Source organism: Anopheles marshallii, chromosome 2 (assembly GCF_943734725.1).
Source record: "Anopheles marshallii chromosome 2, idAnoMarsDA_429_01, whole genome shotgun sequence".
Lineage (NCBI taxonomy): Eukaryota > Metazoa > Arthropoda > Insecta > Diptera > Culicidae > Anopheles > Anopheles marshallii.
The window spans coordinates 50,194,199-50,208,698 of record NC_071326.1 but is presented as its reverse complement, the minus strand read 5'-3'; the positions used below and the strand labels follow the sequence as shown (position 1 = coordinate 50,208,698).

The 14,500-nt window shown below is 41.3% G+C and overlaps 1 protein-coding gene across 1 annotated transcript; it reads right to left on the bottom strand.

Moving 5' to 3' along the window:
• Positions 1-6,787: 6,787 nt before the first annotated feature.
• LOC128707017 (elongation of very long chain fatty acids protein 7) lies at positions 6,788-13,317 on the bottom strand. The gene is made up of 7 exons (XM_053801961.1): positions 13,257-13,317; positions 12,275-12,465; positions 11,937-12,017; positions 11,672-11,834; positions 9,396-9,532; positions 8,780-9,034; positions 6,788-6,976 (listed from the first exon to the last, which is right to left on the bottom strand). The coding sequence occupies exons 1-7, from the start codon at positions 13,315-13,317 to the stop codon at positions 6,788-6,790; spliced, it is 1,077 nt and encodes a 358-aa protein (XP_053657936.1).
• Between the last annotated feature and the right edge of the window lie 1,183 nt (positions 13,318-14,500).

Sequence of the window (14,500 nt, the reverse complement as noted above, 5' to 3'; positions counted from 1 at the left end):
AAAAAGAAGGGTCGAAGTGGTACTTTACGATCAACGTGCCACCAACAGCGCCACTGTCCTTCAAGTATCCTTCACCGTAGAACAAGCGGACTTTAGAACATTTGAAGCTTCTTTTTTTTCGCTGATTCGGTTGCAATCGCAATCATGTGATTTTGAGTGGAAAGCTAACAGCAGATGGAAAAACATAACGAGAAGGTAAAAAAAGGGTGAATTTTGTTTTGTACGGCGCAATTAATCTGCAGAACACAAAAACCGATACTGGCCGGTACAGCTGGGAATGGGTTTCGTGAACTGTAGACTTTGGATATTGAAGTGATACGATCGTTGTTTCATTAACCATGGCGTGGATTTAGCTCTGTTTGGTCTAATTCAATATTCCAAAGACCCGCGTAAACAAGAACCGGATGTTAAGTTTAACGGCCAAGCATTGTTTACATGAAAAGTCGATAGTGTAAAACAGGAATCTGACTGCTTGTGTTGTTAAAGGCTAATATGTAGTAATAATGTTGTTTGTCAGGTTAGGCTACAATTGAGAAGGTTGTGTAGTAAGAGTTAACTTCATCTTAATTGCCACAACAAGCTCAAGAGCTCAAGCTACTGGCTTTTTTGTGACTTTATTTACCCGTAGCTGGGGATAGTCAGTCATGCGCATGGGCGATTGGTCCGGATGGGATTTTGGTCCGGTCCGTACGTGTAAAGACCGGCGCCGCTACCATCATGCCATCGGGCTGCCCCTAACTAGTCAATGATAAAATCCGAAAAACATTAAATAATTTTAAAAGCAATATTTAAGCTGGTTTTTCATTATTATCACCACTCGACCACAGGACAAAAATTCGAAAAATCAAGTCCAGATTACTGGAACACAAGCCAGGTTTAGGAAGTTGTATCAATTGCGAAAAAATTAAGTACATGATCGGAAAAAAATGTATCAACTCCTTTGACTGCATTGAAAGAAGAAAATGCTCACATGGAGTTTGAGAGTGTGGGAAAAATGATCACTTGGGTTAATTCCATGAAGTAGTACTGAACGACTCATTCTGTAGTCTGTTATGCTATCCACATAAGGCGTTTTGTCTTATCTTATTTTAAATTTTTTATAAAAATAATCATAGATACGCGTTGTGTATACTGCGTAACAATCTAAACTTTGCTTAATGTTTGCACAAGATGCTCCTCGTACATATTGACGAGTTGAAAAAAATGTTATTTTCATTTCTCTACGGTAGTGTAGACTTCTTGTACGGATGATCGTTCATTTATTCAATACAATCTATTGTTTGCTCTTATGAATCTAAATACGAACGCAATAGCGAGATGTGAATAGAATACGTGAGAGATGAGCGACGTAGTATATTTGAGCATGTTGCTTTGTATCTAGAACAACTAGCAAATGGGTGTGATTGAAATAAAAAAGCAATACCTTAATATAAAGGAATATCCAAATATCTTTGAAGAAATACACACAACACACACACGCATATATAAATTCGTGGTTTATAACGTAACGAATCAAGTAAAAATACCCTTTCTTCCATCAAATAATGTAACAATTATTCATCGAAGGCAGATTATTTCATTTAATAAAACAAATTGGCACATAATTTTTTGTGTACCAAATCAGTTGGAAAAAAATGTTTAGGATGTTTCAACAATGAACACATCAATCGAGAGAATATTGCAATGCAAACGCTGTTAAACTTTTCAAACTACAAAATGGGAAGGAGGTGTGAGGCTAGTTTCTGTACAAATAATTGTTAAAAAAATGCAAGTAATTCATGCTATACGTTACCAAACCTAAAAGAAAGAAGTTAGAAATTGATAAAATATTTCGTGTTTCTGGACATAGAGTTGACTGAATTGGCATACAGTTAACTGTCATATCAAAAGGCCTGGCAGTTTCGCGTCAGTGTCAAAGTAGAATAGTAAGCGATTTATTATAGAGATGGCGCTAGTGTCCAACGTATTTTGATTGGAAATATGAAGACAACTTTTGAAGCTCATTTTGTACTAAGTGTCACGTCGGTTCGTCGGTGGTAAAATGGCCATCCTAAAACGATTTGCTTATGTTATGCCCTCTCGGATGGAAGCGACTTTGTTTTTTGTTTTTAAGCTACTTGTGCACGTGAGATCCTTCGAAAATTGAACGGCCAATCATTCTACGTTCGGAAGTGTGCTACAAACGGTAATTGTAGTTAATTGTAAGTGGGTACGGAGGATTTATATAACATCCATGAGAAGTGCTTGGACCATTAGCGCGCAATAGAAGAACCGCGTGTTGGTAGACCAGTGTCAATCACGTGAGCGTAGGTCAGGAAGCGGAAAGAAAACAAGTGTCACCAAGCATTTTTTGTTATCTGCACCTGTGCCTGATTAACAAACTCCCACACCTAAGGTGCGGGCTATGTGCGGGGCGTGGGGAGTCGGTGGTTGTTTGCTGGCCTCATGCGCAAATACTGCGGTCTCAACACCGCTCACATGATACTAGGTTCTACAAATGCAGGTGTTTCCGATTAGCTTTTCGATCTTGGAAGCATCACAGTCCCACCGGCCCGTAACCGTTGACAGATTGGAGAGTGTTTGCCGTAGTGGTTTGCAGTACGCATGTACGAGGCGCTCATTCCACACATGTCGAAGCTGTACAACAAATTGTGCGGAAGCTTCTAGCAACGGTAATGTCGCTAAATTTGTGGAATGACTCAATGGCTCGCTGAAATTATCACAGTTAATGGAAAACCTCATCACGATTCTCGGTGGCAACGACTGCGTTTCTTGCGCCAAGGTCACGCTGATTGGGGGCTCACATGGTTGATGCTGTACGTAGAATCGGACCGGCGCCATCCTTTGTCTGCACGCACTTCTATGTGTTATGGGCAAGACCGCACCTACCAGGAACATGAAGCACTTATCGGTAATTTTGCTAAGAAGCTGATGAGCATCATTCAGACGCAAATCGTCACGAGAAAGTAATTCAACACTTGTACATAAGCCTAAGGGCGGGGAAAGATAGAGCCCGGGTGCTTCCCCTGGTAAACCCATGACGGGATCCGGATCATCCTTTGCGAACGCGTACATTAGTCAGCCGTCGGTTGGGTATTGGGGGACGTGATCAAATTACCACCCGCTAGAACAACTTCACTGGTTTTGCTGTCGACAACTTACACACCGTAATCCGACGCATCAATCCGACAACGAGTACGCCTGGATCATTTTAATGAACCCACCGTTGAGGCCGGGAAGCGTAGAAAACCGTGAACGATCTATCGTAATCGTTTTGGCGGGGAAATACAGCAGGACAAAGGGGAAAAAAAAATTAACACCGCCAGTGTTGATCGTTATGCGGCAAGTGTTGCAGATTGGATTAGCGGGCGGAAAATTTACCGTTTCATGTGCATGACTGTGGATAGATGGTTGTTCTGGGAAGATTTATTTACCACCAGCCTTGAGTCATCGCCGACTGCCGACAATAGCGCTGCGTGATTAGAACCTGCCGCAGCTTGTTAGACTTGGTTACTTCTGTCAGTTACCTTCACCTCCACAATGTTCATTCGTTTGCTGTTTAAAGGACAAAGTGTGCTGCAAAAAGTGTAGCTCGAACGAGTTAGGACAAACGTACCGGAAGCACTTTGCTTGATTCTTTGCTGGAGACATCAACTCGAAAGACAACGAACCTCACAAACAATGCGGCTATGTCGAACTTATTTCTTAGCATTTTGGATAAAGGCATTCCGGGGACATGCATTTCGGAATTGGTTTCTCATTAGGATAAGGTATAATTGCGAAGATTTCAATAAAGTGGATAAATTAATATTGATCAATCACAGTAATAAAACAAAGTTGTTTGTAATTAAATTAATAGTTTTTTTTATTCTCCATCCCAATAGTTTTTTTGTTGTTTGTTTTTCTCTGCTATACGCGTTTTGTTCTGCCTTACTTCTATACATGATTTCTCAGCTTTAGTTTTGTTCTCTTGTTGGTTTCATTTCCTGTTTGAATGTAACAGTTTTTAACATTTGCTCTCAACTTCAGTACAGTTTATGTTTTTGTTTTGTTTTGTTTTGCCATAATGCATCGATTGGTGGTGGGAAACGTTTCCGCGTTACATCACCACGCTGAAATGGTTTCGAATTCGAGCTACTAACCCTGTCAAATGCTAACAATGAAGCGACGATTGTCATTCCTTCTCGCTTGTGCTGTTGTTAAAACTATACGAAGAATATAACAGGTTGAAAATAGTTCCTTAAACATGTTCTGTCTGTGTTTTTTAAGCGAAAGTCAAATGTTCTAGTAGACACAAAACCGAGCAAGAAAACAAAAGAAAAAATAAAGATGAACAATGTATGAAAACAATATAGAACTATGACTACGAGTACATCATCCCTTACGCACTAACAATGGACAACGACGATGAAGAAGGATAATAAACGCATGTTTTAAAAGATGGTGAACATTTCTTCTTTCTGCCTCTTGGTATTATAGCTGCGGCCCGAAACGCATGGCCGCATTTGACTTTTCACGAGCACGCACATAAAGTATCTTAAGCTATGTTCTGTTACGTTCGTCAAAAGCTAACGATCATCCGCACTTAGAGCCCTAGTCCGCATGAAAAGCTATCACGTAGAAAGTTTTTAAAACTAACAACAAACTCGTCTTGGTATCAGTTTATCGCTCTCACTTTTCTGGCCGTACCCAGTGAACAATAAAAAAAAACACAGATTTCACAGACAGTATGCAAATACCCGCTTGCCAATTATTATTTTACAGCTCATTTGCGATCGCATGAAGCGTATGGCGTCGTGTAAATAATTTTGTGTGAGTTACTATTGTTTTACTATCAGTAACTATTTCCAAACTACACAATCTGTCGATATGCCAGGTAACTAAACAACACATAATGCCGGGTAGACTAGGAAGGATCCAAAAACTTGTTTTTGTTAGGAAGGCAATGCAAATACATTCTGCAGTTCGCGGCACGTGACCCAAATGGAATCGTAACTAACAACGATACGCTGAACATTTACTACAAACATTCAAAGATGATACAGATGGACTAACAATCAAAAAGAGGCAGCTAATTCTACTATAATTCATACGCAGGGGTAAACTTTTATGCCATGGGACAATTCACGCGATTAAGATGAAGAGCAGAAAGGAAATTATATCCTATGTTTGAGCAACACAATTTGAAACATGACGGTTCTGTAGCGTACACCAACTGGTACTTAACGTATATGCAAATAAACCTGAACAAAACAAGAATGAATTCTGTAACACATCCGTTACCAAAGTTTTTCACTACCAACAACGAAACAAGCAAAATGTCGCGTTTTAGACGGATTTTTGCCAAACAAATATTGCATGAAAACAAACAGTTGAATCTTTTCTTTTGTTTAAGATATTTCTTCATTTGTTTTTTTTACACTTACAGCTTCTTACTTTAATATTCTAAACCGACGTCCCCGATAACAGAACAACGGCAGAATGTTGTATTTTTTGTGTGTGACCTCTCCTGTACTACCACCACCATATGCTTTCGATTTTCCTTATTTACTAAAACCGAATTGTTGCTGTACACAGACCGCGTATGGTGGAAACTGTCCACATACAATCACATACATCTATTTTTTTGTCAGTTTCTTGGCATTATTCCCACTCGTTTTTCGTTACTTCTTTGATTAAATGTTCCTATGTTTTGCTTGTTTTCGCTCAAAATGTATATAGAATCGGTTTCTTTAATCTCGTCCTTTCGCTACTAGCCATTTGTTCTTGTGTTCCCTCTGCGTTGCATTGTTTTATATCAATTTGTTTTGATTTACAGTAACGCAACGATTGTTTCACTACAGATATTTGCAATTCCTATGCCTTCTTTAACATGTCTTCAGTGCTAATCTTTTTTTCATTCTGTACAACTTCACTTTTAAAACAAATAAACAAAAAAATGTAAATGAAAACAAAAATATAACACCACCAACTAACTATCAACTTGATCGTACTGTTTATCGTTTCCTCGAAGGGTCAACCGCGATGTGTGCCTACTGCCAGTGCATCGTCGTTCGATCATCATGGACTATTCAGAAGAAAGATGCACCGTGAGTGATGCGCACCAAGCAACACCTTCATCGCGTACCTTTTATACATCTGCCCTAGTTTTATTCGTACAGTGTAAAAAATTCCAAAAAATACATTATTCTTAATGCAGCATTCTATCGTGCTGCGCGTCTGTGTGTGTTTGTGTGTCTGATGTGTGTTTTTTTTATCCGTTTCCGTAAGAAACCGGAGCTCTCCCGACGAGATTTAATGTAGGCTCGCCAGCTACACCATCAACCAGCACCCCGCATTCACAATACCGTCACGTGGGTTTGAGTACCGTTCAAGTTCAAGCTTCAGTTGTGTTTCGGTTGCCTTTTTGATGCAAAGCACCGTTGTGTCGCCGATGAACGGCGATTTGTTATTTTTCCTCGTGCTACGAAATGCGTCAAACGGTTAACAGGAGCAAGGATGATATTTGTGCAGCTTAACGACTGAACGGAGAATGACGTTAGGTTCCAGTCACCGAGAGAGGCTGAATACTGCATTCATCTTTAGACAAAAGCGTACTAAAAATAAACTACTTCCTCGACTCGGCGGTTGCCTGCTTCCTTCCGTGGGCTTCGAATGCGTACGCAGAAAGCTAAAGGACACGGTAGACATGGGGGGTTCGTGTTGGGTGGTGATGGTGACAATTAGAAAGATGATGATGACGATGATGCTAACCACCAATGATTATTACTTTTAGTTGTTGTTAGCGTTATTGGATTTTCCGGACCCGTGCTCCCCCGTTCTCGCCGATGCCACCATTCGACTGCTGAATCGATTCGACAAAACCGTTCGAATTGCCATTGCTGTAGGAATTCGCTGTTTTGGCACCACCATTTAAATATATTCCATTCCCGGTAACCTTTCGCTGGTGCAGTTCGTCATCATCGTTCAGGACGGGCTGTGTATACACATAAAGAAAGAAAATAAGAAAATTGTATATCAGTAAATGTATCTTCGCGCCCACTCTATGCTCAGTTTCATCGTCTTTGTGCAACAGGAAGTGCGTATTCATGCGTTTTGCGCATCATACCAAACAATGATGATAATATTGAATCAGATGAAGAATCAAATCGAAACAATTCGAATTAAAACCATATTTTTCTAACGACCACTCCCCGGATAATGTGAGATTCTAACTAATTCAGAACAATTCCAACTAATTTCATATAAATATTCCCGTGGATTATGTGCTCATTGTGTAAAAACTGATAACTGATCGCTGATAAATCCATTCCGAGTTTAATCAAGATTATCGATAAACAAATTTGACGCAGGCATTTAACATAACAGATTGTAATCAATCACCACCAAAGTGGTTATTAGCTTAACAGTATTAACGAAAGAAAAATTTCTGATCTTACCAGCACTACTGGAGCATAATAAATTATAACTTTGATAATCAAACACTTTAGGTGTCTGGTTGAGTGTCTAGGTTTAGTGCGTCACGAGAACGGATGTTACGTAAATCTGGCCATCGAGCCGTGTCGTTTCTAGGGTTCGAGTTTGCTTATCTTCCCGCCACCAGGTGCGAAAATTTGCAATCCCACCCATCGTTCCACCATTGTGATTCTTTTTGAGAAGTGCTAACACACTAGATGGGTCCGCAATTACAGCATACTTGCTTTTTCTTGACGGAAGTGAATAAATAACGAGCAAAACATCGAATTCAACGCCGCAGGAAAAATCCTCCACTGAGGGAGGTCAAGGGAAAACAAAACTCGCCGGTATATTTCGAGCATCATTAGAAGTGTGTTTGCAACGGTCAAACAAGTCATTTGTTCACCATACACTTTAATGTGTGATTATTACGCGGCAATACTCATTGCTTTCCTGCATGATCCTTCGCGGACAAAAGAGAATCATTTGAGGGATGCAAAAAGTGAGTACAACAGAGCGCGCACTTACCGCAAAGATAAATAATCAAACGCTATTCACACTTGGTTGGCACATTAGGCCGGAATGGGGGGGTTCAAAAAGATTTTGCCCATTCGTTTCTCAATGGAAGTTTGTCAAGAGCACGTGATTTTTTGTTCTTGTCATCAAAACATCTTGTCCTTGATCGATGTACTTTAATGACCTTCCGGTCTGGTGCCGTCTCCATCACAGGTAACAACGGCACCACCAGGAGTGCTAGTTAAGCGCTTTTCTTCTACATCGTTAGACCATACCCTTGCCATCGGCGCCCATCGATTCTGATCGATGGTGAATGTTCTGTTTCTTCTTCAGATAACCTTCAAGAGATTTGTATTATTGCGCACCATCTTTCCGGGGGGAAACTGAGACAAAGTTAAACAAGAACAACGATCCGTCCGCTAAATGCACAAGAAAAGCTGCGCAAGTGCCCCCATGCGCCGTACACGGCCACATAAAAAAAAACCAGTTGAACTTGATTGAATTACCAACAGTCAGTACAAATAATCGCACATAGCAAATAAGCACCAGTCATTGTCGACAATTGATCATCATTTTGACGTCAATTTGTGATAAACTCTTAGCAATTGCTGATCGCCACACGCACCAGAAGATGGCCGGAATGAAAAAAAAAATTGTTTGCGCATTTGCGCGATTACCTGCTAGGGCAGGGGTGTAGCGGCGAAAAAAGCGATACTCCTTGTTTAGCGAAACTGTGACGAAAGTATGACTTTTTTTCTAAAAATGTTTAGGGTTCGTGTCGTTCAGGCACGAGAACCGCGCTACATACCATGCAAGCACCCTGGTTGTTATTGACGACATCGCCGTTGTGCAGCTTTCCGTTGGCATGCGACTTAGCCAACAATGCTTCCGCTTCCCTTTTGGCGCGTCCGACCCGCTTGTTATACGCCTGCTTGTAGAAATCGGAGAACAGGAACAGGAACATGATACCGTGCAGTCCAATCCACACCATGAAACCCTTCGGATAGTCGCATTCAGTGAACAGTAGCTGGAACTGGTGCGTGAAGATGGCGACGAATTGGGCCTGAGAAGTAGAAAGGTAGACAAACAAAATCGGGTGAAAATGATCGCTCATTTCGTACTGACAGATATGGATCCACTCGAAGATATGCTACGTGCCGCAGCAAGAAATCGAGATCCAGTTAGCCTTCGATCATCTTGGACTTGTGGTGGCCAGTGTCGTGGTGCCAGTTCCGCTCAATACCAAAAGTGAATTGCGGAAGTATGCCATACTGAAGGTATACACGCATCACACACCAGCGTCCTTATACGATGCGCCCTTCACTAAGGGCGGCCTATAGCGTTAATGCAGTGCCGAGCGTACACGCATACACAGAAGGATTCATCCACCTCATCGGTTATTGATTGCTATCGCTATCACTTACCATCTGGAATGCGGTGAGATACTTTTTCCACCAGATGTACTTTTGGTATTGTGGTCCGAGCGCAGCTACCATGTAGTAGAAGTACATCACAATGTGTACAAACGAATTCAGCATTGCGAAGAATGTGCTGTGGCCACCTGTTAAGAAAATAAGAATAAAACAGAGCGAAAACATTATGGGACCGTACAATGAATGGTTCGTTTAGAAATGGATGCGATATGAGTCATTGAAGTTACGTTGCAGTTACAAATGTCCATATTCCTGGAAATTATGTGTATAAACAGAAATAATATTTACTGTAGCTACACAGTGTTTGTCTATAAAGAAATAGGCCAAATCTCGTTTTAGATAACTAAACTTCCTAATTCACGATCATCAGGGAAAATCAGTCACAATAATTGATAAACAAGCTTGAAGCAATAGTATGCTGAATTGTCTAAAAAATAAACTCAAGACAATCCTAGCTACTTCTGTTACATTTTATGTTGTTACACAGCAAGCCTTCGACACGGCTATAATTCATTATTTGGCAAGCTATGCACTCTTGCATGATCCACCCGAAGTAAATTGATGTTTGGTATGTATTGTGTATTTGTTTATGAGAGTTCGAAACGAGTTAAAAATTCGAAGACACATCAATTATTTGCAATTCATGGACGAAAAGAGAATGGTTTAAAAAATGAACAAAAGATTTAACAATAATGAAAATGATTCTGCGCTAGAAGTAATAGTTATTTAAGCGCAACAATTACCGACAACATCTCAATGTTGCGTGTGTAGAAACATTTTAGGCACGATTATGCCAAAGATCGCGTGTAGCTGATTGCTAATTTTATGCGAATTAGCAGATTGAGATTTTAAAATAATGAAGACATTACACAGTTATAACAGTTTAAGTGATTGTCGTTAGCACCATTCCACGATCGAATTCCCAATTCTCTATCGCCACGTTCAAAAGATTCTAATTAAAGCTAGATGATGGAATAATTAACCCTTCTCTGCAAGACCATTTTGAATATTAACCAGAGTAGCTTCTGGTTGTTTTCCATCACCAGACAGTCTATGATCGAATTGAACGAATCTAGTACCGTCTAGATGTTTCCCTCGGCAATATCACAGAAGCAAACAAGTGCGTCAGTTACAACATCTTTCATTATCCGCACACGCATCAGGTGCCGAGAGGGTGCGAAACGTATGATCAATTACAACAGTAGTGCCATTTACTTTCAGCTGCTGCTGTTCGACTTTCGATCGATCACGATTTTACTCGCGTAGCTTTTGCGTTCATAAAACGAAATAACCTGCTGTACGACGAGCAAACACCTTCCGATAGTTGCGTAGGACTGAGCTGACAATGAATTCTAATCGTTCTAGGACGTCGGGGACAAACAGAGCAAATATATCAGCCAAACTGGAACAATGTTGTACGTCTAGGGTGTACGAATTCCACTTCGCACTTACACTTTCGCCACTGTTGTTTTGCTATCAGCATTCATGATTAGATGTCGGATTGGCAACTTCCGTCAAAGAGAGTTATGCCCAAACTCACTCACACACAAACACACGCACACAACCTTCCTGTACTTGGAAAATAGTATTGTGACACTGTGACACAAATGTAAACGAAACGTGTCGAGGTACACAAATCAACCAAGTTGTAAAATATCCTACTCGTCGTCGGAACGACACATCATCCCGGAATGTCGATCATTCATAGCAAAGCATTGGTCCGGGCGTCGGACAAACCGGTTTTTGGCACGGCGGAAAACCGGTGCGCCACCGAGCAAGGCCGAAGCGGGCAGACACATAAAGCTTGAGCTTGACGTAAAAATAGTATCTACACAACTTTCCCGTTGTTTCTACGGCAAGCGCCACACTAGATGGCGAAATTGAAGATCCGAATGATCGCCACAGATCCGGACACCGTAATACGTAATGAAAGAGTGTAAATAATAATAACAAGCAATAAAAATAATACCACATCGTGGGATTGATAAATGCGAAACGGACAATCGATCGAATACACAAAAAAACCTTCAATTGTGTTTTTTCGCGTAAGCTGGCGAAAGTTGGGTTGAAACAAAAAAATAAAAAAATAATAAAAAGATCTTCCTTTTTCGAGAAGAGATTTTTTGTCTCTTCATGCATCACCCGGAGCGACAAGGCTTGGGAACTGAAACGACTAAATGGATTGCGCAACCCTTTCCATATTGACCCATTTTTAGCTGGTGGTGAGAGGTTGATGTTTCGGCGCAAATATACCCGAATATACTTACCGGGGGCGAATTTCATACCCATCCACACCGAGAACGGCATGCAGCCGTGGTGGATAACGTGCAGTGTCGAGACGTGCTGAGTCTTTTTCCGTAGGATGAAGAACAGCGTGTCGAAGAACTCGGTGAATTTCGAGACATAGTACCACCAGCACGTTCGGGCCATCTACATAATGGGTAGGTGTAAAAAAATATCGGACGTTAGCCTGTGCGTAATCAGCAGCTAGGTTAGAAAAAGGACAAAATATGCTATCAATACGATTCTTACCCGTAGAGCGAGTGGGTTATCTGAATAGTCAACAGGCTGGCATCTAAAGCTGTAGCGTCCACCCCATCCACTTTGAAGGTACTGTTATGATCGTAACAATTTTGTTGCGGAAAGAAATGAGAGGAATTAATTAAGTTAAATTAAATTAATAATACATGCGCTGCTCATCAGCGTATATCAATTACATAAGCGTGATTGCGATATATACGCTTACGAACAAATGGATTAATCAAGAAACAAGATCACATTAAATAAACAATCTTGGATAACAGTTTCAATTATAGAATTTTTATGGAAAGCACAAGCGTAAATGTTAATGATTTATGTAAATTACGTACCTCGTAGAATATCCATGTACTGAAGATAGTTTGGAAGAGATTATAAATTACTAGAGTATTCCTAAGATCCATTGGTTTTCGCTTTTCCATCAGCTTTGGTGCTAGCGATTTGCTAAAGTACGCATAAAATATGCAAAGGCCTAGAGTGGGAAAGGGCGACGACATCATCGGCCAATCTGCGACCCGAGGATCTGGAAACATGACAAGAAGAAAGAGGAACGATTACTATTAGGAGAAAGTGAAACATTTAACATAACATTGCACGAATCCCTGCCTAATTGTCCGGCCCGCCCACACAGCAAGTCCGTCGCATATATCAAACGACCTCATTAAGGTTGCGACGACGGACGACCCAAATGTTTAGGCATACCTTTATCCGCTGACACCGATCAATAGCGTTTTCACTGCCATAGTTGTCATTGTTGCCGCTAAGGGTGGCGTTTTGAAAATTATGCACCCGAACAACGCAACCGTACAATTGAGGTGTACAGCGGCAGGCAATTGCTGAGGTTAGGTTAAAACTGCACAACACATTACCGCTGGAACGTCAAACGGAATGCATAATCACAGCACCACCAAAACCCACCCCTCCGAGATGGATCGAATGGAATGTTAAAACCGAAAGACTGCCGCCAACAGGCTACCGATCGGTCGGTTGTCGGATGGTGGCTTACTTTCGATCGGTAATTGATTCGGTATGCCCCGAAGCCAATTGATGTGACACGCGGGTCACGCGTCAAACAGATGGACTGACAGTGACACCGCGCGATTGGTGCGGATTACTAAGCATGAGGGAGAAAATTTACCATTTCATTATAGGCTGTAGTAGTGATATTAGTTTCGCTAATTAGTTAACAACGCACTTGCCACGAACCAAGTGTTGTGGAAGTCATTACACCTTTCCGAAGGTGAGCGATCGCTTAATTCTACCCAATGGACTCCTTTGATTTTCCACTCGTCGATAGTTCTATTCCACACTTACCGCTCTGATTGTCCATGAGGTCTCTATACCAGTCATATATGTTGGTTAAAATCTGTGCCATTTTGAGTGAATCTGTAGGAAGAGATGGAAAACATGACAATAAAAGGTTAGATTGATGTTTAGCCATGAAGACGTAGAGTTGTTATCTTTTGGTGCCAGCTGAACGAAGCGCACGCTCACAATCTACAACAATTAAATATGCACACGCACACAACCGAAATCGTTGCATTCCTTCCACTGCCGAGAGGCAAATTAATCTCCATGAACCGATGAAGATCGCAGCTCGATCCACTGGCTCGTGCACAAAAACAAAGAGAAAGAGAGAGATAAAAAGAGCGTATAGCAAGATATGCGACAGACACGCCGCGAGCCCACCGATGATAAGCTAACGAAAGCGAAAATTAGGCCAAGATCGCTGGTTGCTGCCTGCCTGCGATGGTGCCGAATCGAAACCGTGTCTTCGCACCGTGCCGGAGGAAAATAGCATGATTAAAATGATGTTGGATGAGGAAATGCGCGCCTCTAAAGCCCAAAACAAACGCAACACACTGACGGAACGCGAAAGAATGGAAGATTATTTACACTCAATTATTTGTGTGGTGTGGTTTCGATGCATGCTGGTTTACCTAATCGCGGTTTGATATTCATCTATTTGTAGGTCACGCGTCCATCTTGACGCGTTGGTTGATTTCGCGTAGGAAAAGCTATTGCAATTTGTTGGCATTTGCCGGAATGTTAGATTATCACAGGTTTTAAATTCTAATGATTACTCTGCTGAATACTGCGTTTAACCAAGATTTCCGTTTCGTCAATGAGTAAGACAGCATCATCACATCATCACTGTATGTCACGTACAGTACCAACGAAAGTGGTCTATCCTGTCAGCTATTCCCATCGCGAGCGATGATCGAACGCATTGTTTTCCCTTTCCTCTAGCGACGAAGATGGTCGTTTTGTTGTCTGCCACGCAAAATAACAAACATGCGCAACTTGTCGCAATTATGTAATGTAAACGATAGTGAAAACCAAAAACGCACCGTTACCCAGACGTCGACGGTCTGGACAAGGGAACTGGTAGTCTGTGGAATTCCTCGCACTCTCTACATGGCTCAGTAGGGCCTGCAGGGTATGTGTGAAGAAAACAGGAATACCATACGGTAGGTACCCGTCCGCTGGAACCATGATGGTTCGAACACGTATAGCAGAAAGCAAGGATTTTTTTTTTCGGTCGGACTGGCTTTGTG